Here is a 26,544-nt window from a genome sequence, read left to right as displayed (position 1 = left end):
CAGCAAGGGCAAGAGGAGGGAAGGGAGATTTTTCCAATCTAAGAAAACATGACTTTTCCTGGAGACAGAAGGAAGCTTGACACAGCCAGGGAACTTAAAGAGGCTGAAGAAGGCTGGGGCGCATCTCAGTGGGCAGCGCTTGCCTAGCATGAGCAAGGCCTCCTGGGTTTGATCTCTACTTCACACACACATACACACACACACACACACACACACACACACTCACTCACTCACTCACTTTTAAAAAGAGTTTTAGGAGAATTGATAAAGGATTGTGGACACTGGATAAGTGTAGGGAGAAGGGAGAAGGTAGGATAGGAAGATGTAAAGAAGACAGCTGAGATTTTCATCTGATCACTTCCGGCTTGTGAGCAGGAACCAGGCACAGTGTGCAGAGTAGACAGGAGAGAGCGAAACAGTGAATTTCTGGAACAGGTAAAGGAGGGGACAGGTCACCCAGAGATGGTCCCCTGGTCTGGGGCAGTGACAGTATGGACAGACGTGAGATGAGCATGTCAGTGTACAGTGCTCACACTTCTGGCCTAGGTAACTGTGGATGCAGAGATGGGGAACAGGTGAGGATTGGATTGAGTGTTAGATGCTCCTTAACTGTCTGAGAAAGTTGGAGTTAGTGGGGCTCAGCAGAGACGGAGCTGGCTACACTGTTTGGGACCATCAGCCTAGGGAAGATGGCTGAGGATGTTGTAGTCGAGGGAAATGCCCAGGACATCGTATACATGAGCAGAAGAAAAAAAATTAAGGAACCTAGGAGAATTCCATCATTTACAACAAAGAATGCATGATAGTGAGAAAGAGGAAATCTCACCAACTCTGAAGTCACAGGAGATGATGGAAGCACACCAAGCATCCGATGGAGCTGCAAGACAGGAAAACTAGGAGACAAGCACAAGTTTGAGGCTATGTGAAATATTAACCTTCATTGTCTGCCATTTGGCAATGCGTGAAATCCATATTCATAAGACATTTGTGCTGCTCTGGTCACTTCGGCAAGAAAATGGAACCAACCTAGTTGTCCATCAACAGATAAATGGATAATGAAATTCTGCTACATATGTGTGTGTGTGTGTGTGTGTGTGTGTGTGTGTGTGTGTGTGTGTGTGTGTGTGTGTGAATGAATACTATCTAGATCCAAAGGGAAAAAATGAAACCACAAAACTAGCAGGAAAATGGACTTGGAAAGTGTAAAACCGGGGCTGAAGAGATGGCTCAGTGGTTTTTGAAGAGCACTGGCTGCTCTTCCAAAGGACCTGGGTTCAATTCCCAGCACCCACATGGTGGCTCATGACTGTCTGTAACTCCAATTCCAGGGGATCTGACACCCTCACACAGACACACATGCAGGCAAAACACCAACGCACATAAAATAGATAAATAAATCTTTTTTTAAAAAAGAAAGCATAAAACTAAATGAAGTTACCTATTCTCAGGAAGAAAATTGCATGTTTTCCCTCATATGAGAATCTATTCTATAATATATATGTGTGTGTGTAAAGACATGTATATGTGAGTATAGTATATATGTAGTAAGAACAGGAAAGGCTACTATTTGGTGACAGGAACAGAATTCAGGTGAAGTCACAAACGGATATAAAACTAATTGTTTTTCTAATTTTGACTTTCTTCCTGATTTTTCAATTACTTGTGGTGGATAAGCACATATGATGTAACTGATAATGAAATCATAAAATCCAAAGACAAGTTCCACAGCTTCCAATTGGCTGCACTAACTGTGTTGTTCATTGAGGTCTGTAGACTTCGGGCTTTGGCAAATGCTGTGTTAATCTCTCCATTTGTATTTTTTCAGTTTGCAAGTTCATTACAATAAACTGATTTTTAAAAAAGACATTGATAAGTGTTCTTCAAAATATTGTTGATTTAATTCCTTGATGGTTTCGATTATGGGGGTGTGCTGAGAATTGAGGATAGGTATCTTTTACAAGTACGATGTGTTTTAGTCCGCATCTCAAGTGCGGACTAAATTTGGAAACTGCTCACAGGTGACCCTTCCCTGCGACCTTTACCCTGCGTATCTCTCGGCTCTCTGAACTCTGCTTTTAGATGAAGCCTTTTCTCACAGATTTTGAATCATGGTGTCGCCTGATTTTGAAACTACAAGCATCCTTTCCTTTTGGTGTGTTATACAGCACTTAAAATGTAGTTCATGGGCTAAGGAGATTATTCATCCTAGTATCTGAGTTCTATTCCAAAAGCCTATGAACAACCAAAAAATTCCAGCACATGTCCACCTGGAATCCCAGCACTGAGGAAGCAGGTGGGTAGGTCCCCAGGGCTCACTGGCCAGCCTCACCTCATGGGGGTGCTCCAGGCCAATGACACACCCTGTCTTAAAACAGGGTGGACAGTGCCCAAGGTCCACACACTTGTGCACCCAGGTGTGCGTGCGTGTGCATGAACATGCCTACGCACAAAGGTAGTTCACCACAATGCACATCACGATGGTTAAGAGTTCGATATGAGTTTAAGCCATCTTCTCTCTCATTTCTTTTCCAGCTCCAAGAGACTGTGAAAAGGAAGCTGGAAGGAGCCCGCTCACCACTTAATGGGGACCAGCAGAATGGGGCTTGCGATGGGAGCTTCTCTCCCACAAGCAAGCGCATCAGAAAGGACCTTACCACGGGCATGGAAGCCATCAACAGTTTGCCCAACAACATGCCGCCGCCTTCAGCTTCACCCCTTCACCAGCTTGACCTCAAGCCTTCTTTGCCCTTGCAGAACAGCGCTGCTCACACTCCTGGGCTGCTAGAGGATCTGGGGAAGAATGGCAGGCTCCCGGAGATTAAGCTCCCTGTCAATGGCTGTGGGGACCTGGAGGATAGCTTTGCTATATTGCAGAGCAAGGACCTCAAACAGGAGCCTCTCGATGACCCCGCCTGCATAGACACATCCGAAACGTCACTTTCTAATCAGAACAAGCTGTTCTCCGACATTAACCTGAATGACCAAGAGTGGCAGGAACTAATAGACGAGCTGGCCAACACAGTTCCAGAAGATGACATCCAAGACCTGTTCAATGAAGACTTCGAAGAGAAGAAGGACCAGGAATTCTCACACACGACCATGGAGACCCCACTCTCCCACGAGAGTGCCAGTGTGAAGAGCGATGCCTCTCATTCTCCTTTTGCACACGTCTCCATGGGGTCGCCCCAAACCAGACCTTCATCTTCTGGTCCCCCCTTTTCTGCTGTCTCCACAGCCACTAGCTTACCATCTGTGGCCAACACCCCTGTGGCTCCAAACCCTGCCAGCTCGCCAGCTAACTGTGCTGTCCAGTCCCCCCAAACTCCAAACCAAGCCCACACTCCAAATCAAGCCCCACCTCGACCTGGCAATGGCTATCTCCTTAATCCAGTCTCGGTGACGGTGACGGGTTCAGGATCGGGCTCCGTGGCAGTGCCCAGCTCTGACATGTCCCCAGCAGAGCAGCTCAAGCAGATGGCTGCCCAGCAACAACAGAGGGCCAAACTCATGCAGCAGAAACAGCAGCAGCAGCAGCAGCAGCAGCAACAGCAGCAGCAGCAGCAGCAGCAGCAACAGCAGCCCCACTCAAATCAGACTTCAAATTGGTCTCCCTTAGGGCCTCCGTCAAGTCCATATGGAGCAGCTTTTACTGCGGAAAAACCAAATAGCCCAATGATGTACCCCCAAGCCTTTAACAACCAAAACACTATAGTGCCTGCAATGGCCAACAGCCTGCAGAAGACGACCATCAACAACTACCTCCCTTCGAATCACATGAACATGATCAGTCAGCAGCCAAATAACTTGGGTACAAACTCCTTAAACAAACAGCACAATATTCTCACCTATGGCAACACTAAGCCTCTGACCCATTTCAATGCGGACTTGAGTTCAAGAATGACGCCCCCCATGGCCAACCCCAACAAAAACCCCTTGATGCCCTACATCCAGCAGCAGCCTCCGCAGCCCCAGCCGCCACCGCAGCCGCAGCCTCCCCAGCAGCAGCCTCCGCCTCCTCCGCAGTTGCAGGCTCCCAGAGCGCACCTGAGTGAGGACCAGAAACGCATGCTTCTCCTTAAGCAGAAAGGAGTGATGAATCCGCCCATGGCCTATGCTGCGCTTCCAGCCCACGGTCAGGTAAGGGAGAAGCGGCGCCCGGCGGGAGCCATTCTTACCTGTGTGCCAGGTGGTCCCGTGTGTATCATGGGCACCAGGCTAGGCCTGGCGTGGAGCCTGGTAATCAGCAGAAATCCTGCCCTGTGCATCTTTGTGCGGTTCCCTCGCAGAGTTGGAGCAAGAGTGGCCCGGTAAACCTTTCTTGTACACGAATGCCTCCTATTCCTCCTATTCTTGACGGCAGCCAAGAAAAATTTAAATTACGTCCAATTTTCACTGTGAGGGAAGCAGGCTGCAGAAGTCACATGACCCGGTATGGCGTCCCTCTATAGTTTTTCTTCTGGTTCATTAGCCAAAGGGTGATAGGAAAGCAGGGGCGCTTAGACCTAGCTAACACCGTTTATACCATCTGGACGAGCTGTCAGCTGCCTTAACGGGCTGTGAGTGATGGGAAATATGGACGCTTGGCCTTTAAAAATCAGAGTGTTTCTGTATTTTCAGAGTGAAGTGGGAGAGTGGGTCTTGTAGGACTGTTTACCGGTTGAACATTTGCCATTTTGCCAGCAACAGTTAGACATCTTGATCAAATGACTTAGGAGTGTAAGCATCCCTGTCCTTGGCATTCGGTTTGATTTCAGCAAGACTTGCTAGTGAATTCATGGGGTGTGTGTTGGGGGGATGGGGGCGTCTCTTTACCTTCAGTGGCTATCTGTGTGCCCCTCCCTCCTTGTGGAATACAGTGTCCTCTAGGTAGATACCTGGAAACTTTGCATCTTGTGACTCCCACTTGTGACCCCCATTCTCTACCTGCAACCCCCCAGGTTGATGGAATCTCCAAGGCTGGAGGTGGTGCTGGCCTGTGTAGACAGGCCTGAGCTCCGCGGCTTCATTCTTACCCTTCACAGACGTCCAACTCCCAAACCTCAGAGGGCTTTCTCACCTCCACATGCCAGCTAGATTTAAAGAAGTCCTGTCTGAATAAATAAAAGTGTTGGCTTGATTTTACATCAGCTGCAATCGGGAGCTAGTAGGAAAGGTCTTTGAAATGTGGACTTTGATCTTTTATAATGATTTCATTAAAATATAAAAATATATATCAATGGAAATGCAACCTTTTATACACTTTACCATGAAGTTCAGAAGCAAGCAAAAATAGAAGCCATAGGCAAGGGTGCTTGTGGGAGCCCAGATGCGTTACGAGGTTTATGAGATTGCATACTGTCAAATGATCCGTTGTTAATCTTAATACAAATTATCTTCTACTCAGGCTGTTTTTATGCGGGCATTTCTTCCGAGCCAGACCAAAGATGATTAATTCCAACGTGCAGGTTCTGTAGACATATGGGTGCAATGGTACCCCTCTGTCCTCCGAGACTCTCACTAACACCTTTCTACGTGTGCTAACTAGAAGCAAATTCTTTGCAGGAACACGGTTGTTGTTGTTTTTTCAAAGGGGTCCTTTGGGATCCTAATGTTTGCAAGTGGATCCCTGAGACCTTTAGCTGCAGGGGTCATGTTTTGAACGGGCTCAGTCAGCTGAAGCAGCGTCTGGATTCAGTCTGCATGGAGGGCCTCTTCCATCTCAGCAGATGTGCTTTCAGGATGGACAGAATCTTCCCTGGCAAGGGCTCACTAGAACAACTGCTTCTGAGCACAGAGCACAGGCAGGCAGAAGTGGCAGCTTTTCTAATGAAATAGTAACTGCCTACCATTTCAAACAAGTTTCAAGATGCTTACATAAGCATGTGAGTGTCTGTCTACAAACAGACCGTTTCAGATGTTTAGCTGATTGTGAATGGGTATTTTCATAGCTCTCGGTGTAGTTAGTCATTTATGCTGTGTGCAGGCACAGGGCACAGACTGGCATGGTTTATACAAGACACCAAATGTTAGTCCATGCTGTCTTCTGCCATGCCAGGACCAAAAGACCACGACCAATGCTTAGTTTTATTGACTGGCTTGGGCAATGAAAAATAGTTTGATAACATTAGATACACGATTTCAAGAAAGTTACACAGTTACTCATGTGGGACAGCAGTAGGACCAAGATTTCTCTCAGGAACAAGTGGAAAGGCACTTACTTTCTGGGTGTTTTTTAAGAGAAAGGAGAAGAAAAAAACAAGACATGGTGGAGCATGCCTTTAATCTCAGCAGGTGGATCTCTATGAGTTTGAGTCCAGCCAGGAAAACATAGTGAAACCCTGTTTCAAAACAAACAAACAAACAAACAAAGTTAAAAGATTTTTATAATGACTTTTATCTAGGAAGTCAACTTTGTAGAATTTATATGTCATAATGATCAAATTAAACAAAGGAAATTATTAGCTTATTTATTTTTATTTTATGCAAGTGAGCATCTTTCCTGTATGTGAGTCTATGTGCCACATTCATGCAGTGCCTGTGGAGGCCAGAAGAGGGCATCAGATCCCCTGGAACTGGAGTTACAGGTGGTTGTGAGCTGCCCTGTGGTTGCTGGGAATGGAACCAGGTCATCTGGAAGAGCAGCCAGTGCCCTTAACCACTGAGCCATCTCGACAATTCTTGCCCATTACTTTTAACAGTAAAAAACTGAGACCAACAGAAATATTTTGGATGGGTATATACTATAAATCAAAGCGTGGGGTTAGCAAATGATTACACATGTGGAAATGTTAAATCCTAATGTTAAAATAAGCAGCTCCCCAAACAGTTGATGTGCTATAGATAGTCAGGCTTGCGCTGCTCAGGAGCCTAGAGAGTTGAGGGTCATCTAAACTTTTAGGAATGGCATTCTGTTTATATCATTGTTATTTTCCTAGTCGACTGAATATTCTGAATTTTCTCATATACGTATGTTCTTTCTGCCACCAAAACAATATTTTTTTTAAGTAAGGAAAAAAAATCCCTATTTTAAAAGTAAAAGTTGACCTTTTCTTTCTTAGAAAATCAGTTTGAGCCCAAGTGACTTTCGGTTGGGTGAACTCATGTCGTTATTCCCTAGTCCTCGGTGTGTATGCGTGGTAAATTCCTGCTCCGGTGGGTAACCCCAGCCAACCCCCGCCTCTCCCCGCCCACACTCTTCCCTTTTCTTGTTACTTCCTCTTTTCTTCCCTTACCAACTTTTCCCTTTCTTGTAAAAAGCTAAAACTTCAACGATGAAAACATCACTCAAATTTCTGCCATAGTCCTTTGCCCAGTCTTCTCCAGGACGCGCCCCCACATTATTCCTCTGATCTGTCTCTGTCCCTGTGCCTCCCACCTTGTAAAAATAAACTTCTGTGTCCAGTTGTCATAACTGAGCCTCCTGCATTGGTATCTATTTTTTTTTTAAATACACATTTCTGAGATGGAACAACCGGCACTTACTTTGGTCTTGCTTGTTCTATTTCCCTAATTCTGCTGTTTCTCACAAACAAGATCTCCACCCCCAGATAGTGATTGCACAGTGCCCAACCCTGTGTCTAAGACTCAAGGCTATTTAATAAGCCATTTGATGAAAATCAGCAACATGTGGGCCAGAGATGTTTTCAGCTGCCTGTGGGCTTCCCCGGAGAACACGCGGGCGTGAGGGACACAGAGCCGCTTTTAGGAACAAGGAGAGGCACGCGCAAAGCAGTCTAAAAGAGCGCCTTTGAGGGGTGCTGGGTGTCTTGAACCCGTGGAGTGCCGGTGAGATTGCTGGGAAGGCAAACTCAACCCCTGGGCCTGTCAAACAAAAACCAAGGAAGCAGCTATGCCGGAAGGAAACCAGAGGCCTGCGGCCCCCAGCTGGCCAAGGGAGGACACAGGCAACCCAGAGCACAAGTAAGGTTCCTGCACAGATGGGTGCAGAGCGACAGATTTCCAGAAGGTGATGTTAGCCTCTGGTCCTGGCAATGGCGGATGGGCTACATTGTACGCGTGGTACCTGGCTTCATCCGCATGTGGGTCGTGTGGCTCAGTGCGCTCGTTAGTGGGTATGCTTTCCACCTTTCCTTTCGTTATTCCTAATGTGTGAGCTCTGCTAGTAGAAACCTGTTACCTATAACAGCTCCACAGGAAGTTCAGGCCTCCAGGATCCACAAGCATCCTGGGAATGTCTTTGAACATCCTTCACTTTACAAGCCTGGAGCCTCTTCCATCAGTTTCCTTAAATACGTGTGTTTACTTTTCCCAAGAAACACATGCACCTAGTTCTGACAGTGCCATCAGACTAATGGTAAAAACAAAACAAACAAACAAACAAAAAATGGCAGCAACACCCCTCCCCATCCCCTCCACAAAGGCAGCCACTTGACTTCACTGAAGTCGTTTTCTTGTTCATCCCCACGGACTGCATTTCTCCATTCTCAACCGTGCACTAAGTTAGAGCACACCCTGCCTTGAAGACCTTTCTTCATGATCCTGTGACATCCATGGCATTGAGAGGCCCGGGGATGTGTGTCTACACCTTCACGCCAAGAGCTTCTTGAATCTTTAAGAGTCTGTGACCTTAGTGTGGCTTCTTTCCCTTGTTATGTGCGATGCTCTGAAATATATTTATCTGGTGTGTGTGTGTGTGTGTGTGTGTGTGTGTGTGTGTGTGTGTGTTACATGCAGAGACATGTCTGCGCATGCTTGGAGGCCAAAGGAGGATGTCCAGTGTCCTGCTATATCACTCTCCCCCTTATTCAGGTGAGGCAAGTTTCTCACTGAACCTGTGATCCCCCTACCTCTGCCCTCACAGTACTGGAGAGGCTTGCACAGGCGAGCCTGGACTTTACTCAGCACTGGGACTTGAACTCGGGTCCTTGGGCAGCAGGCATGCTCGCCCACCACGCCGCTTGCCTACCCCTGATATATGGTACTAAGAAATTTATTTTAACATCTGATAATGTATGTTCCTAATATATCTGGGGTTTAAGACATTTTCCTCTCTTTTTATTGAACTTTTTGGAACTTCTCTTGCATTGTGAGCTTCCTTGATGGCTCTCTGATTTCTCATTTCTTTTCTATTTTCCACGTCTTTGTCTTCTTATCCCATGTTCTATTAGATTTCCTTAACTTTGTCTCCCAACCTTGATATCAAATACTTCATTTTTAATTTCCACATTTTCAATTTCTGTAAGCTCCTTCTTATTCTCTGACTTGTCCTTTATAACCTAAGAACACTAATTATCATTTCGAAATGAGGTTTTCTTCTGTTCTCTGCTTCCTCTCCTACTCCGAGGCAGCTTCTTCCTTGCATTCATTCTCTTTCTATAATATCACGAGCTTTTCCTTAACCGTCTGTTTATGAGTGTGGCACCGTTCTGGAGTTCACTTGCCCTGGGATGGTTGGACTAGAGCCCAGCCGGTGCCCTGGGTCAGTGTCCATAGGTGACTGTTCCTTGGGCGGCACAGATGCGATTCCGAAGCTCATTGCTGACCCTAGAAACCGAGCATGGACAAAGAGTTGGTGGTGGGTGTATTGGTGACAGTGAGGGCATGTCACTAAGGACTGGGTACACTTACACTTTCACACACACACACACACACACACACACACACGCACACGCACACGCACACGCACACACACACACACGTTTTCATTTGACACCCAGGATCCTGGGGCTCCTGGGTCTGATAGCTCCATCTCTGCAGAATCGGGAACCTTCCTTCCTCCAGTCTGGGGAAGGAGAAGAGTCTACCTCTTCTCCTCACAGACCTTCAACCCATTTCCCTGTGCAGCTCTGTGGACATATTCTAAACAGACACTGTGCCCTTTGGCTATCAGACTATTGAAACAACAGTCTCCGAGGAACTTGAATTTCCTCAGAAATCTCATCCCTGGGCAGGGGGAAGGCTGAACCCCTCCCCAGTGCCAGCCAGAGGAGGATCTTGTCTCTCCTGAAGAGATTTCAGGTACTCTGAACAACTTCCCAGAGCACTTTGCAGGACAGGCTGAAGCTGGTGACCTGCGCGAGGCCGTACCTTGACCATGATTGCTTAGGTGTGCACATCTATTGCCCTGTTTACTTCCAAACCTTCTGGACTTGGTTGAGGGAGGAGAGGGGTGCCACCGGACCCCTTTATTTCTTCTCCCAATTTGGTCATGTTGAATCGATCTCCTTTTTCTGATTTTTGCAGTTCCTCATCTTTTCATTTGGCATATCGAAGATGGGTGGCCAAACCTAGCTTTTTTAGGATTCAGGCTTTGAACCTACTTTCTCCAACAATACCCCTGCCTCCTGCCTTGATATTCCAAATACCTCCGCTGCCTATGTCCTCTCAGCTTGTTGGATTTCTGCAGCTCCCACTACACGGCTGAAACCAGCTCTGTCAGAGCTGGTTTGTCATCCGATTCCCATCTTCCAGAACGTCACTGACATCCCTCGACCGCTCTTACCATCTCTCCTCCTCTTTGTTCTTGATGCTGATATCAGTTTTACTCCTGTATCGTCACTGCGGGAGCGTTGGGGACTGCCAGGCTCACTCTGGACCTCTGCAGTGGCTTTCAGCACCCTTCTGTTTGACTATCAAATATTACCTGATGCTGAAACTTACTGCAGCAAAACTCGTGTGATCGTTTCCAGCATTATGGGGCCTTAATGAAGCAGAGCAGGCTTTCACCAAACTTACGACACCCTTGTGATGGTGAGTTTTTAATGGTCCACTTGCCATAAGTCACGTCAGGAGCGTCTCAGTGGAGGAACTGTCTAAATCAGATTAGCCTGTGGGGAATCGTCTTGATTGTTTATTGACAGAGGAAGACCCAGCCCATGGTGGGTGACAGCATTTTATGAGTTCAACCCCAAACTGTGTAAGATCAGAGAAAGCTGGCTAAGCATTAAGACAGCAAGCAAGCAAGGACCCACACATCCTCACTTCCACTCTCCCTCAGCCTCTCACTGTGGCTGTGACGCATTGAGTTCCTGTCTTGACTTCCCCCAATCATGGACTATAACCAGGAACTGTGAGCAAATGAACCTTTCCTTGCCCGTGTGCTTTGGGGCAGGGTATTTTATCACAGCAACAAAATAAAGCCATGATGACATTCGGGGCGTAAGTCTTCTTACCTGGAATGCATATATTCAAGGGGACAGAAATGCCAACGTCATCCTCCAGCCACTTTGGGGTAAGATCTCATGATCATACCTGCAGAGTCTTTTATAGAATCTTGAAAATATTGACTTACTTCAAGGACTGTGAAAACAATTTAGATTCCATGACCCTGACTAAGCCTATGGCACCCAGCAACTCAGGTGCCAGGCAAAGTATTGACAGAATACTCATCACTGGCTCAATCCAGGCCTCCCAGCTGAGGGAACCAGCGGGCAAAAGTGCTCAAAAATTCACAGAATAAGGGAAAGGTTTCTATCGATGGGTAAAATAAAATCATTTCCATACATATCCTGGAAGATTTTTGAAAATCCTGATTGACGTTCTGTCAGAGTCTGAAAATATGAGACTAAGAGAAAACAGCCAAGAGGAAAAGTTGGAGGGAAAGGAATTAGTTTTATAATAGTATTGTGGAAGAAAGAGGTTTTAATTGGTCCTCTGTGAGAATGCCTTTGAAAGGTGCTGTGGGATGAGAAGATTCCTGTTGACTCAGAGAGCTTATAACCCATCAAGCAGAGTTCTGGAGCATTTATGGACCTAAGAATCACCTGGGGAGGTGTTCAGAATGCAAGTAATCAGCAGCCCTGTGGTGAGGCCAGGGAGTGTGCACTCTGTACCCCCCATAACTGCTACCAGCTCTACTGCCGTTTTATAATGGAGAAATGGTACCTAAGATAACACCAGAACACAGTGAAGTGGCCTTTGTTTATTTCCTGGTTACTATCTAAATGAGCAGTGTATTAGCTACTTTTCTGTGGCTGGATAAGACATTATGACCAAGACATCTTAGAGATGAAAGAGATGCTGTGATCTCTTGGGCTTATGGTTCCAGGAGAAGAGTCCGTCATGGCAGCAGGTGGTGGTTGTGGTGGCAGGAAAGCCAAGAGTTCACATATTGAACCACAAACAGGAAGCAGAGAGAGTAAATTGGGAATGGTGTCAGGCTTTGAATCCTGAAAGGCCACCCCTAGAGACATACTTCTTCCAACCAGGCCACATCCCCTAAGCCACCCAAATATTCAAATGCCCAAGACTATGGGGGATATCCTCAAGTCAGCACAGGCAGTTATCAATTTTATAATTTTTCTAAAAATTGTGTGTGTGTGTGTGTGTGTGTGTGTGTGTGTGTGTGTGTGTGTGTGTAGCAGGAATCTTAAAAGTTCTTATTAATAAAAACAAATCTGGAGCCAGGTATTGGGGTGAACGCTGGAAGATCAGAGAAGCAGACAAGCCACCGCTTCTTCACCTCGCAATTCCTCAGCTGGTCCTGTTTCCTCAGACTGGAGGCCTCTGTGTCCTCATCCAGAATGAATCTCAGCTGAACTGTGCTGCTCCAAAGCCTGAAAGCTTAACCAGCCAAATGCTTCTAGTTTGTGGTCCTCACGCCTGATATATCTTTCTGCCATCACTCCCTGGGATTAAAGGATGCTTTCTGGGATTAAAGGCCATTTACAATGTGGCCTTGAACTCACAGAGATCCAGAGAGATTTCTGCCTCTGGAATTCTAGGATTAAAGGCGTGTGCTACCACTGCCTATCCTCTATGTTTAATATTGTGGCTGTTCTGTTCTCTGACCCCCAGATAAGTTTATTAGTGTACACGATATTTCGGGGAACACACATATGCAACATTTGAGGAAGCCAGAGCAAAAAAAAAAATGGTATTTTCCTCTACTCCTGTCTGCCTTGTTGACTGGAGATACGGTCTTTCACAGAACCAGAAGCTCACCATTTGGCTGAGAGGGTTAGCCAGGGAGCTCCCGAGATCCTCCAATCTACCCTGACGGATGCTGAGGTTGCAGGCATACACGACCAGGCCTGGCTTTTTGTGGGGGTGCTGAGGATTCAAACTCAGGTCCTCATGCTTGTGGGGCAGTGCTCTTACCCACTGACCCATCTCCCGAGCCCCTTGTTGAATGTCTCAACGGGACACAGCAGTCTGTTTTCCACAGCTCCGTCCTCACCACACCTCTCATGTTAAAAGGTAGGCCCCTCCTTCATCACTCGGAGAGACGGAGGCTCTTCTTCTGCTTTCTTAGGAGCCCGTGTGTGCTGAGCTACCTTCCCCAGGATCTGCAGGAATAAAGGCCGGTGGTGGAGTTGCCTCATGGCAGAGGCAACATGAGGTTTCTATAGCACTCTCTTGAGATATCCTCGGAGCAAGACTTCTCAGATGTATTGGTAGGGCCACAGCTCTGGCTTCCCATATTTGGGTATATCAAAGATGGCGGCCGGACAACTTTCCTAGATGTTCCTGGCCTTTGAAAGTGATGACCCATGGACCACATGCCCAGTTTCACTTTACCTCCTGAATCTTGGCTTCCCTTCCTTTCAGGCTGTATTCTTCATTACCCTGGACTCCAGTCCAGAACTCTCCAAGGGTATCTCTTGTATTTACAGACAGAAGAGCAAGTCTAGCTTTTCTCCCTAACAGAAGCCTGCTGGTCACCAGGTCAACTAAAGTATGGAGAATTGTAAAACTTGACCAATGGACTAAAAAGAGATGTCCATGTCCCGTCAGCCAGAGTGTACAGCCCCAGAAAGTCCTGTCTAGAAGATAAAATGGGTCCCACATTAATGCTGGGCATCAAGTACTCTATCACCAGCTGCCTTAGGGTTATTATTGCTGTGATGAGTGAGACACTATGACCAAAAGCAACTTGGGGGAAGAAATGGAGTATTTGGCTTACATATCCTAAATCACAGTCCACTGAGGGAAGCCAAGGCAGGAAATCAAACTGGGCAGGAACCTAGAGGCAGAGGCCGTGGAAGAGAGCTACTTACTGACTTGCTCCTCATGGCTTGCTCAGCCTGCTTTCTTTTTTTCTTTCTTTCCCATTTTTTTCTTTTATTGAAAATAGATTTATTCTCACATAATGTATTCTGATTATAGTATGCCCTCCCAGTCCCTGCACACACAACCCTCCATCCAGAGCCACCCTCTTTCTGCCTCTCATTAGAAAACAAACAGGCATCTAAGGGAAAATAATAAAATAAAATATAATACAGTATAAAGTAGAATAGAATAGAAAAAAACCTAACACAGAGGCATAGAACAAACCAAACAAACAAACAGGAAAAAGAAAGAACCCCAAAGGGCACAAGAAGCAGATACAAATGCAGAGACCCACTTGTTGGCACGCTCAGGAATCCCATCAAAGCACAATCCTGGAAGCCATGATAGCTATTCAAAGGACCCGCAGGGAAGCGGGAGAGAGGAAAAGAATAAATAAAATAAATTTTTAAAAAAATGAGAAATAAAAAAGATAGAATTTTTTAAAGGATAATTTTTTTTTAAAGCCTGACATATTATGAGGCAAGGAACCCCCAAAGAGGCCATTGAGTTCCTTTTCTGTTGGCCATCCTCTCTGGGCGTACAGCCTACCCTTAAGAGAGGTTTGTTTCCCCAGTGAGACGCCCTGAAGAAAACTAAACTCACATTTGCAAGTGGTTACCAGTTGGCGCTAACTTCTGGGTTAGGGTTGAGGGCATGTGTCCATTCCTCCTGCGGCTCTAGGACCCCATCTGGTGCAGACCCGTGCAGACCCTGGGCTGCCTCAGTTTCTGTGAGTTCATACATGTGGAGATCATGTTGGTGTCCTCCATCGCCTCTGGCTCTTGTACTCTTTCCAGCTCCTCTTCTGATGGGTTTCTTGAGCCCTGATGGGAGGAATCTGATGGAAATATCCTGTTGAGGGCTGAGTGTTCCAAGGTCTCTCACTCTTGGCATATTCTCTGGCTGTGGGTCTCTGTATTTGTTCCCATCTGCTGCAGGAGGGAGCATCTCTGATGATGTCAGTTTGCTTTCTTATAGAACTCAGAACCACCAGCTCTGGTGGCCCCTCCCCCCCCAATCACTAATTAAGAAAATACAGACCTGTCTATATCAGGTCTTATGGAGGCCTTCTCTTAACTGAGGGCCCCTCCTCAGATGATTCTGGCTTGTGTCAAGTTGAAATAAATCATACTAAATTCTGCATGGGGCTGGGAGGTGGTGACACACACAATTGATCCCAGCAGTGGTAGGAAGATCTCTGAGTTCAAGGCCAGCCTGGTCTACAAATGGAGTTCCAGGACACCTGAGCTACATGGAGAAACCCTGTCTCAGAAAACCAAAACAAACAAACAAACAAAAAAAAAAAAAAAAAAACGGGCTGGAGTGATGGCTCAGAGGTTAAGAGCATTAACTGCCCTTCCTGAGTTCAATTCCCAGCAACCACATGGTGGCTCACAACCATCTATAACGAGATCTGGTGCCCTCTTCTGGTGCAGAGGCAAACATGTAGACAGAACATGGTATACATAATAAATAAATACATCTTTAAAAAAAGAAAGAAAAAAAAATCAAACCAAATCCAAACAAACAAAGAAGTTTACATGCCAAGACAGTGAGACAGTGAGAAAGATGAGAGTCAGCACAGCCTGAGTGAACACAGGAGCCCCGCGGAGGGCGCCAGCTTCCAGACAGACCCAGGATGAGCAGGTGCCGGAGGAGACGGGGTGGGCAGGCACTCCAGTGGAAGCGGAAGGAGGCTTCTCACATGAACAATTCAGATCAGGGCAGCATGCACACCAAGGAAAAGTGCAGTGAATTTCACTGGCATGGGAGAATAGTGAGGGGTCTTTCTACTACTTCCAGTGACACAGTGAGAATATTTACCTGGACACTGACCTTTAAGGAGGGCTGAGGCAGGAAGGTCATGAGTTTGAGGCCAGCCTGGGCTATAAAAGAGTTAAAGGCTCAGCTGTAGACTATGACTGTCTAATAACCAAAGGACAGCATTTTAAGGAAGAGTTCAGTGGAAGAACTACCTAGAATGTACAAAGTCTTGGGTTTGCTCCCAAACAGTAGAAAAATAACCATATTTAATATTAGGAAGACTGGGCACAGAGGCAGTCAGAGGAAGTCATTACTAGAACTTAGTGACTGAAAATATGACCAAATAAAAGGGAAATGATGTGAAAGATTATGGTCCTCTGCTGAATGTTAGGATATCATTGTTTCTGAATGACATGCTGTATGTAAATCTAAGTATCAAATTGTATCTGTGCTTTAAAAGCAATCGAAACACTTGCAATTTACCCTGCTATTATTTCTTATTCTTTTTTCAGCATTCTTTCATATTGGGTATGTGTGTGTATGTGGGGGCGGGTGGGCATGCCCATGTGTGGCTTGCTGTGGTCTGCATGTGTGGAAGTCAGAGGACAACTTATAGGGGTCGCTTCTCTCCTTTCAGTATGGGGGTCCGGGTATTGAACTCGGGTCCTCAGGCTTGACACCAAGAGCCTTTACCTGATGAGCCGTCTCACGGGCCTTTTTGTCTTACTCTTCCAGTGAATATTCCCCATCTGTTGAGGTTCGGACACACACGCAGCAAAATGTGTGAAGTGAGCTCCTGACATTTGCATCAGCTTGTACCGCGGGAGCCACAAATAGCCAGTCCTATCTTGTGATTAGACTGCTTGCTTTTACAAGCGTTGATTCCCCCCCCCATAAATTCATAGTATTATTAAAACATTTGTTTTCCTTATTTAGAACAATAATAAATACCAGTATCATGTATTCTCATTGCTTGATGTTTTTATTATTATATTAATTGATTGTGTCTATTTTTTGAAGAGTCCTCTGCAAAGACGGTTCTTTGTTTAAGTATTAAGAAGAACACAGCTGGATGCTTTAAAAGTAGCTTGCTGGCATAAGGAACATTTGCTGCAGAGGACCTGAGTTTGGGTCCCAGCATCCACAATCACCTGTAACTCCACCTGCAGGAGACCCAGCACCCTCTTCTGGCCTCCACTGGCACCTCTGTGCATGTGTGCTCGTGCATGCACAAAATAATAATAATAATAATAACAACAACAACAAAATAAATAAAAGTAGCATGTCTACACTTAACAACTAACTATTCATAGCAATTCTGGGCTTTTCTAGAAACTACTAAACTTTTCTATCTTTATAAAGTAGAGTAATCTACCATATTCCACTACTTGGGCAGCTTCAACAGACTTGATCTATCTGTCTTTCTTTCTATCTCCCTTCCTTCCTTCCTTCCTTCCTTCCTTCCTTCCTTCCTTCCTTCCTTCCTTCCTTCCTTCCTTCCTTCCTTCCTTCCTTCCTTCTTTCCTTTCTTTTTTGTTTTTTTGAGACAGGGTTTTTCTGTGTAGCCCTGGCTGACCTGGAATTCACTCTGTAGACCAGGCTGGCCTCAAACTCAGGGTTCAACTTGCCTCTGCCTCCCGAGTGCTGGGTTAAAGATGTGCACCACCACCGCCACCCAACGGGCCCGAACATTATGGCACTATATTGTTGCATTTGATGAAATACATGAAGACTCAGACATTGTTATGCAAGGAGAGATTTCCAGTGTGGTGTCTCGATTAATACCCATACATAAGACCTTGCGGTTTCCCTACCCGTGGTTATCTGCTGAGCAGTAAGTAACCAGTGGCCTCAAGGAGTATCCAAACTAGCAATGCTCATTGATTAGTAGTGTGTTTCCTGAGAGAGGTTCAGGCACACTCACACCTGCATTATGCCCATCCCTGCATCCTCTAATTGCTTTTAGGTCTGACCCATCTGAAGACGCATTTGGGCGGTCCTACCCTGGATGTCAGCCAGTTCACACAATGAGGTCCTAGATGTTTTCCTGGGCTTGTTAGGCCAGGAAGTAAGGCAGTGATGCAAGGAGAAGAATCAGCTTTGCTGTAAAGAGTCCCCATATCAAAAACCCGTACTGCTGGCGGGATAGAGCCCCCTTTGGTACCCTCTTCTGTACATTACTGCCCTTTGCAATCAGCACACACTGCAGGAACCAGTCTCGAGTTCATATGGCTGTTCCCTAAAAAACCACTAAGTACAGAGCAGTCAGCTTTGCCGTTCTGTGTGGGAAAAATGAGTTACGGATGCTGCGCAGCACCGTGTGTGTGTGTGTGTGTGTGTGTGTGTGTGTGTGTGTGTGTGTGTGCTTGCACAAGTCCAAGCCTGTCCTGTGAAGCCGTGGGACTGAAGGGTGGCCAAATGGAACTGGAGGCAGTTCACATCTGAGCACACAGCAGACTTGGCAGTGGCTAATACTCATTTTAATATCACCCGTTCGTGTGGCAGAAAAAGCCCGGGGAAAAGGCGTGGAAATCACTTGGCCTTTGCATCCCTCCCAATGCTGTGGCAGTTTTAGATGTCCCAATTTCTAGAACACCACCATCCCATAAAAACGTAGTCCAAGCCACAAATGCGAACCATGTCTATGGGCCATGTGAGAAGGTAAAACAAAACTGTTGGAACTAATTTTAATATGTTGTCATTTAACACAATATATTAAAATATGTTTTTTTCCAACATGTAATCTATGTAAAAATGAACAATGTTATGTTCTTTTCTTAGCAAACCTTGGGATCTGGATGTGTTCTTTACACTTACAGCACACTGGGTTTAGATCAGCCACATTTCAAGCGCTCAACAGCCTCTTGTGGGTGGCAGCCACTGTGATGGACAGCAAGATGTAGGACCACAGCAAAAACATCTGCTCTGTGATCCGAAAGGCAGTGCCCAGCCGCAAAGGTGAAGCAGTGTGGAAGGTTTTGTTGGCTGTTTGCGAGCTTCTGCATGACCCTTTAAAGACTGTCCTCCTGAGCCCCTGGGAACAGACTGTAGTTCCCCAGCACCCTCCACCCAGCCCATCTTGAGCCCTGCTCATCATCATTTCTGCTTATCATAATTTACCTGAGCTGATCAGATCCCGCTCCAGTACCACGTGCATCTGGTAACCTGGCTACCTTATGAAAAGCAGCACCCAGGCACTGGCTCACACCCTGTCATCCATTTGTGAGCAGCCTTGGGGCCACGTAAACATCCTGTGGTGAGGTCAGGACCACCTGACCCCCCTGTTAACACATCGGTGAGAGGGGCCGGTGAGCTGGGCTTGTTTTCCAGGATTTTGATGGGCTTCATTAATTATGCTGAGCAAGGAAGGTGTACAGCTGGAGAAGGACCCGCTTAGCTCTACATGAACGGGAATAATTGGCCAGTTGGCAGAGTGTTAAATTGGCAGTCTAGTGAGAGAAACTCGTGAATAAACACAATTCCCCTAAACCACACGAGGCGGCTTTTATAGGGAGGGCTCTCTCCCTCTCTACCTTCTCACAACTTGGGAACTTCCTGGTGTGGCCTAGCAAGGGACAGAGAAGGACCTGCCATGATAGAGTGGTAACGCAGTGTGGCATCAGGAACCAGCCTGAAGCCAGGACATGTCCCCTGCTCCAGATCTCATCATCTGCAGAACCAACCATGAGCAGTTTACAGATCCTCTCTAAACTTGAGGTTTTTCATCTAGAGCACAGAAATAATAATAATGCTGCCGGGCAGCGGTGATGGCGGATACCTTTAATCCCAGCACTTGGGAGGCAGAGCCAGGCAGATCTCTTTGAGTTCGAGACCAGCCTGGTCTACAGAGTGAGATCCAAAACTACACAGAGAAACCCTGTCTCTCTCGGAAAAATCAATAATAATGATAATAATAATGATAATAATAATAATAATAATGTTATTAGAACAGTTACGTACTTGCTTCTGTAGAGCATTTAGAATAGCGTTCCATCCCCGTGCGACTTACTTTTCCTACTACTGTGACAGGATGCCTGAAAAAGCAGCATCGGGAAGGAAGGGTAATGACGTCATGGTTTAACAAGGGATCCAGGCCACGGCAGAGGGGAAGGCATCATGGCCGTCAGCTGCATACTGGGAGGCGCGTACAGGCAACCCCTCCCCTCCTTGTGCCTTGGTGGACCAAGAGGCAGGTCGACCGGAAATGAATCAGTGATGCACTTCCTCCACTAAGGCTCCTCCTCCAGCTCCTAACACAAGCGCCACTAGGTGGAGACCCAATGTCCTATCACATGAGCCAAATGTTGGACACGTTCAAACCACAACAGGCCCTTAACATGCATTATGTATGTTTTCACATGTAATTTAAAAAATAGGAAACACTTCCTATGATCTACACATCTTTCAAATTCTCTGGGAAAAATGTCCAAGTGTGCTTCAGCTTTTCTTAAAAACTACCTCGTTCATTCACTAGGCATTTGTTGTATGTCTGTAATCTGAGCATTGAACACACCAAGAGGAACAAGTTCTAGAAGAAATATCATCGTAAATATGTGAAATCATTCAGGCAGGCCACAAAGCAGTCTCTGTGTCTCCCCACCCTACCCCCTCCCCACCCCGTACCTTGGCTATTACAAGGTTGTTCCTCCTTGCCTCTACTACCAAAACTAAAAATTACTTATTTACCATGCTTTAGTAAGGAAAATGATACCTTTTGGTATATAAGTTAAATGATATCGAGTACAGAAACATCTCAAGCATGTGAAAATAATTCCACACCCTTTAATGCATGCCCTAGATGTTTCTAGAACCTCATTATATAAGAAAGGTCATTTGTCTTTATTAAAACTAGGCGTTACAATGGAGAGTGGGATTTAATTCACCTGAACCTTTACAATCTCTAAATTTTGTATTTCTGATATTTATTTACTGTGTGCACATGTGTTTACCTGCATGATTATGCACATACACACTCCCACGCACGCACACATGTCAAGGCATACATGTCAGGGTCAGAGGACAGCTATGGAAGTCTGTTCTCTCCTTCAGCCACGTGGATCCTGGGGATCAAACTCTGGCTGTCAGTCTTGGCGGCAAGCACAGTCAAACTTTTGGATTTACTAAAAGCAGGTAAACAACTAGTCCAAAATAATAAGCACCATTTTTTTTTTTTTTACTTTAAAGTACTTAAAAAAAATCTTTAAAACTCAAAAAAACCAAAAGAGCTCTATTGGAAAACTTCTTATCTTATTTATGGATTGCTGTGTAACAAATTCTCCTGCAAGCTTCGCAGCTTCACGGGGTGGAGGAGTCCAGGAACAATGTAGCTGGGAGTTCCCGGCTCTTATCTCTCCTAGGTTACACTCAAGATGTCACCGAGTCTGAGTCTCTTGGATGCACTGGGGCTCGAATACCCGCATCCTTCAGAACGCCCTCAGATGGCTTCAGCGTAGAGGCTTTAGTGCCTTCCAGAATGGACTGACTTCCCTGGCTGCTCTCCAGACATGGTGGCTGTCTTCCCCAGAGAGGGTAATTCAAGAGAGATCAAGGAGGAAGCCATGGTGCCTATCATGAGATCGTATCAAGGTCACACACCTTCACTTTCTTCATTATTCCATTCATTAGCAGCAAAATAATGAAGTCCAGTTACTCTCTAGGGAAGGGAGATTAGAAGCTCTCTTCAGAAGAGAATGTCAAGAATTTTTGAACGTATTTGTGGACACCGGTAATCACCACGGATGGCTTTTGACATTTCATAAAGAGGATCTGAAAGGGGAGGCCTTAGCCTGCAGTGGGCAGATCATGCAGACTCACTTGGGCGGAGCAGAACCACTGATTCCAAACATACCAGATCCCCCTCTTGCTTTTGTTGTTGTTGTTGTTACTGTTTATTTATTTGTTTGTTTGTTTGTTTGTTTGTTTTTCAAGACAAGGTTTTTCTATGTAGCCTTGGATGTCCTGGAACTCTGTAGACCAGGCTGGCCTAGTCTCAGAGAGATCTTCCTGCCTCTGCCTTCTGAGTGCTGGATTTAAAGGCCTGTGCCACCGCCCAGCCATGCTGTACCTTTTGGTCTCTTCTTTTTAACAGCTTCAGGCCTGGTATCAAAGTTATGCCTCCCAGTACAGAATAGAATCCTACGGCGAAATGTGAAACCTTTGCCTTTGTTGAAATCAGGAAACAGAACTCCAGAGGACCTTTGTCTCATATTCACTCTAAACCCAAGACAGTTATTAACAGGCTTTTTCCATTTCCTCTTTAAGAATCCCTCCCTCTGCCTTCTCATGTTTGAAGGTGTTTATTGTTTTTACCCTTTGTCCTCTGCTTTCCAGGCCGCGACCCAGCTGTGGCTCTCAGTTACCTTGTAGCTTCCTGCTTCTGCATTTTCCTGGGCCAGAGCCCCTGTGCAGGCCACACACTCATTTCTCTGCGCATTTGTGTTTCTTCTCAGCAAAATGCGTGCAAACAAATCCTCCGAGCCCTCAGGCTTTTCTCTCCGTTTCTTCTTCAAATAGAAATCACCTAGCAACATTCATCCAGGACCAACTAACTGCCCGTCTAGCTGCGTTCCCATCACAGCAAGCGTCACAGAGGAAGCAGAAGGCATGGCCCCTGCCCTTAAGAAATTTATCCTCTCCTAAAAGCTGAATTTAAAAGATTTTATGAAACGATAGCAGCATGCAAACTCCTATTTATATTCAAGAGTGACATGTTATCCGAGATACAGTGATTAGATTGTTTTTGTTTGTCGGTGCTGGAGGTCAAAGAGAGAGCCCTTGCCATGTAGGCAAGTGCTGGAGTACGGAGGAGGTACATCCCCATCCACAGGCTCTAATGATGAAATCCAGGGGCTCTTCCTTTGCACACCTCTTAGTGGAAAAGGCAAGCTCTCCTTTGGACTAAGTCTAGGCTGTGATGGGAGAGACTGTTACGAGAAAATCGTTACCTGAAGTTGACACACTTCACCTAGTTTGGTGAGCATTCAAATGTGGTTTTGAAACCAGAATAAATAAATACTGGATCGATAATCTTTAACACAAAGATATGCCCGGTTAATATGACAGGTAATTAGCTACAGCTGGCGACTGGAACGTCAATTCATTTATGTTCTGTTTTCATTTCGTTTTGTTTCCCTCTTGTTTGAGGAGATGGCAGTCCTGGGCTTTGATCTACCTAACTTTGAATCGAATGTTCATCAATAAGGGGCATGGAAGAGCAGTGGCCTGTGAAATGGGGAGTAGAGGATAGGAAGCGTGAACGGAGGGCGTGCGTGGAGGAGGAAGCCTCCAGCACTCATTACTAAGACCTAGTTGCCGATACAAGAAGCCGCGGGCCGCTGTTTCAGGCGCCCAAAAGGAGGTGAGAACCATCCTGATCAAAGTGACTGGAGGAGAGCCGCTAGGATACAACACACCTAGAACAAAATAATTGGGACTCCACTGCATGTGGCCCTGGCTACAGAGCCAAAGAGAGAGTCACAGACGAGGCAAGTGACCATGGGTGGCATTAAGTGTAAACGGGAGAGAGTCCCATTTGACTTGAACACCTTGAGCTTGAAGCACTGAGGAGGGTGGCCCCTTTCCCGGGGAAGGAGAGCTGACCAAAGGGAGTAGTGGTCAACATTATTTGGCTTGCCAGTGTGTTCAGTTAAAGCTAAAATTCTGTGAAGGAAGAAGGGAGTGTGGATTTCATCATCATCCATGTCTATGCAAACCTGCTTTGAGCAGCTATTCCTTGAAGGATGTTGTATATGAGGGGGAAAAGTGTGTGTGTGTGTGTGTGTGTGTGTGTGTGTGTGTGTGTGTGTGTGTGTGTAGACAGACTAGTAACAACAGTAAAAATATAGGTTTAGGTAGAATTGATAACATAAATGATAAACAGATGGGAGATATATGGATGTGTGTTGCATGAATGTATATATATGCACGTCTATGTTTTTATAGCTATGTGTACATGTGTTTTAAAAAAAACCTACCTCTGAGTAGGTGGATTACAAGTAATAATTCTCTTCCTTATTTTCTATGACTTCATTGTCTTTTCCTTCATTTTTTCCGTTATCTGAATTTCTGGTATTTTCTGGTAAAACACATATTACCTGTATAGGTTTTTAATTAGGGATATATTATCTTGAGTGTTTAATGAAATGAGAGATAGGAATAGAATTCTCGGGGTCAGAATTTAGAACGAGAGAGAGCCTGAAAATAATCGTCTCATGATGAGGAAGCTAAGACTCTGATAACTATACTTACATAATTCCTTACACTTCTAAAGTAGAGATTAAAATCTGTGTCTAAAATCTTTGTCAAAGAGAAGGACGGAGTTATTCTCATCTTTCAGAACTTGATTGGACCAAAGCCGTGGACATTTGACACTATCTGGAGTTAGTTTTGGTTTTAACCACTGTAGGGACAGGGACATTAAGCCTGCTACTGGCATCTAGCATGCAGAAATCAGATATGCTACTAATTATCCACCTGTGTGTAAGATAGCTCCCACAGCTAAGAACTGTCTACTCAAAATGCCAACAGTGCAGAGGTTAGCGGACACTGATACAGAGTGGGGGCATGTTCCTGAAATATTCTGTGCTCATATCCATGCAGAGCATATGACTTTCATGTTATTTTCAAGTGATCTTGAAACTTGGGCATCAAGTATTAAGAAGACTGTCCAATGCCATAGAATCAGCTCCAGACCTAGGACCCAAAGAAAAGGCTTAGGAATCCAAATCTGAGCTCAAAAACATGATGCAGTTTCACCTCCATGTGGACACCCATGGAGGAAGATGGTGGAAAAAGCCTCCTGGAAGTGTCAGTGCCATTCTGGTCTCATTTTCTTACCTGTACCTAGGAAGTTACCTCCTCCACTAGAATGTGATGGAGAAAGAGACGTGTGCGTGGCCTTCTGTGGTCTCTGCTCCTCACTCTTTCCACCATCTCACCTATCAAGTAAATGTTCCATTTTCAGTGAATTCTGTTGTTGCTGGTGATAGAATATGGTTGATTGTATGTATTGTGCTGTTGTGTATCTGGTCTGTAATTCTTAGGGCCACGAGAGAAGCAATGTAAAGGTGCTTGAGAGTTAATACTTTCTAGCCTGACTTTGGCAAGAACCTAGGCAGGGATTTTTACATTCCTCTTACCCAGGTTCCTAGATTTATTTTTCCCTCCAGATAAAGAATTCTTGTCTGCAGCATCCGAAAGCTGCCACAGACTCCTTGTCATTTTCACAGAAGGACACCGCATATCAAAACAAAAAAATTCATTGATTTTGGAAAGCTGAGTTCCATGGGGCCTTGAAAACATCGATTCCCCAGCTCCATGGGTCTCGTTGGCTTGCTGGTCAAGATATGGCCAAGCTGAGTCCCCAGTAACTTGGGAACAGTCACATGTTTCTGCTCTGATGCCATCCTTCACCCTCTGCCTTAGCTGCAAGCAAAGGTTTTTACGGTTCTGTCTTACCTGGTCTGCTGGTCATGAGGCAGAACTACAGCAGACCACAAGGGCTTCCATCAGTCCCTGCCTTACCATGCTTCCCACACAAACACGAGATGGAGACAATTTATTCCAATGTTGACATATAAGAAAGAGCACCCCACCCTTTCTGTGGCTCCCCTGGGATCACACAAGATTATTTTAAGCAATAAAATGTCAACAGTAATAAATAAAATTGGGAAGGAAATTTGGATAAACCTATGCACAGGAAGAGACTTATTTTAGAATTCGCTTCCTGTAGCTTTACTGTAAGAATGGAGTTTCTTTTCAAACCCGGCAGTAACACTCACAGAGAAGAAAAAAAAAATGTTTGCATCGTTTCTCCTGTTTGGAGAAACAAACCAATTTATTATTTTTGTATATCCCATTCTTTAAACACGAAGTTAAGCATAAAGTCCACACAGTTCCTCATTGATTCTTCTCATACCATTGTAAAGGCATCATCTCCTTTTATATCCCAGAGGGCTGGGACTTAGAAAGGCCATGTGACTTTCCGCCAAAGGTGCATAGCTCATAAATGGCAGAGTCCAGATTTGAACTCAGGGTCCTTTCAATTCAAGACCTAGGCTTCCCTTCCATTCTGTGTGAAACTATCTTCCAGGTTTGTATGTTCAGCCTAAATTTCAATATTATTTTCTGTCAGTGGGCCAGAAGCATTTCCACACATTAATTTACTCTTGTAGTATTGAGGTGGGAGGTGGAATGGAATGAATTCATATCAAATGAATCCTGAGTGATTGGGTGGCCAGCCTTTCGTATACATTAGGTATCAACAGCATTGTCCCTGAGGCCTTGCTAAAGGTGGATTATCTAGAGGACTGGAATGGGGGGGAGGGTCCACATTTGCACAGATCAAATACATAATCATCGATTTCATCAATAGCCCAGTCAGAACTGATTCCCCAAATTATGGTTTAAAAGTATAATTGCTTTACACACATGCGTACAGGTGGGGTTCATACACTACCTGACACATCCTTGATAGTAAGTGTTTTGTTAATGCTTGGAGAATCGGACTTAGCTCTAAAGGAATTTGAAGAGAAAGAATTCAGTTCCAGAAGAGTCATGATGCTATGTTGGTTCCAGGAGTCAGAACGCTGATTACTTACACATCTCCAGGAAGCCAGGCCATCCCATTCATGGAGGCTATGGAGGATAGTGAGCAGTGGCCTTGGCAGAAGGACCAGGATTCCATTGCTGTCCCTATTCACTAGCCAGATGTAGAGACCTACCACGTTATCTTCTGTCCTTGTAGTGCAAATCAAATCCAGGCCCTTGAGCGTGCCAGAAAAGCATCGACCA

General features: G+C 45.4%; 1 protein-coding gene across 2 annotated transcripts in view; it reads left to right on the top strand.

Moving 5' to 3' along the window:
* The window catches only part of Maml3 (mastermind like transcriptional coactivator 3), a 431,258-nt gene that overhangs the window by 249,524 nt on the left and 155,190 nt on the right, over positions 1 to 26,544 (top strand). For both annotated transcript variants that reach the window (XM_015996364.3, XM_006977587.4), the window contains exon 2: positions 2,533 to 4,137. In XM_015996364.3, the coding sequence (XP_015851850.1) occupies positions 2,533 to 4,137 (1,605 nt within the window). The remainder of the gene's footprint in view (positions 1 to 2,532; positions 4,138 to 26,544) is intronic.

Source organism: Peromyscus maniculatus, chromosome 6, assembly GCF_049852395.1.
Source record: "Peromyscus maniculatus bairdii isolate BWxNUB_F1_BW_parent chromosome 6, HU_Pman_BW_mat_3.1, whole genome shotgun sequence".
Taxonomy (NCBI): Eukaryota; Metazoa; Chordata; class Mammalia; order Rodentia; family Cricetidae; genus Peromyscus; species Peromyscus maniculatus.
This window is presented reverse-complemented; position numbering and strand designations above follow the sequence as displayed.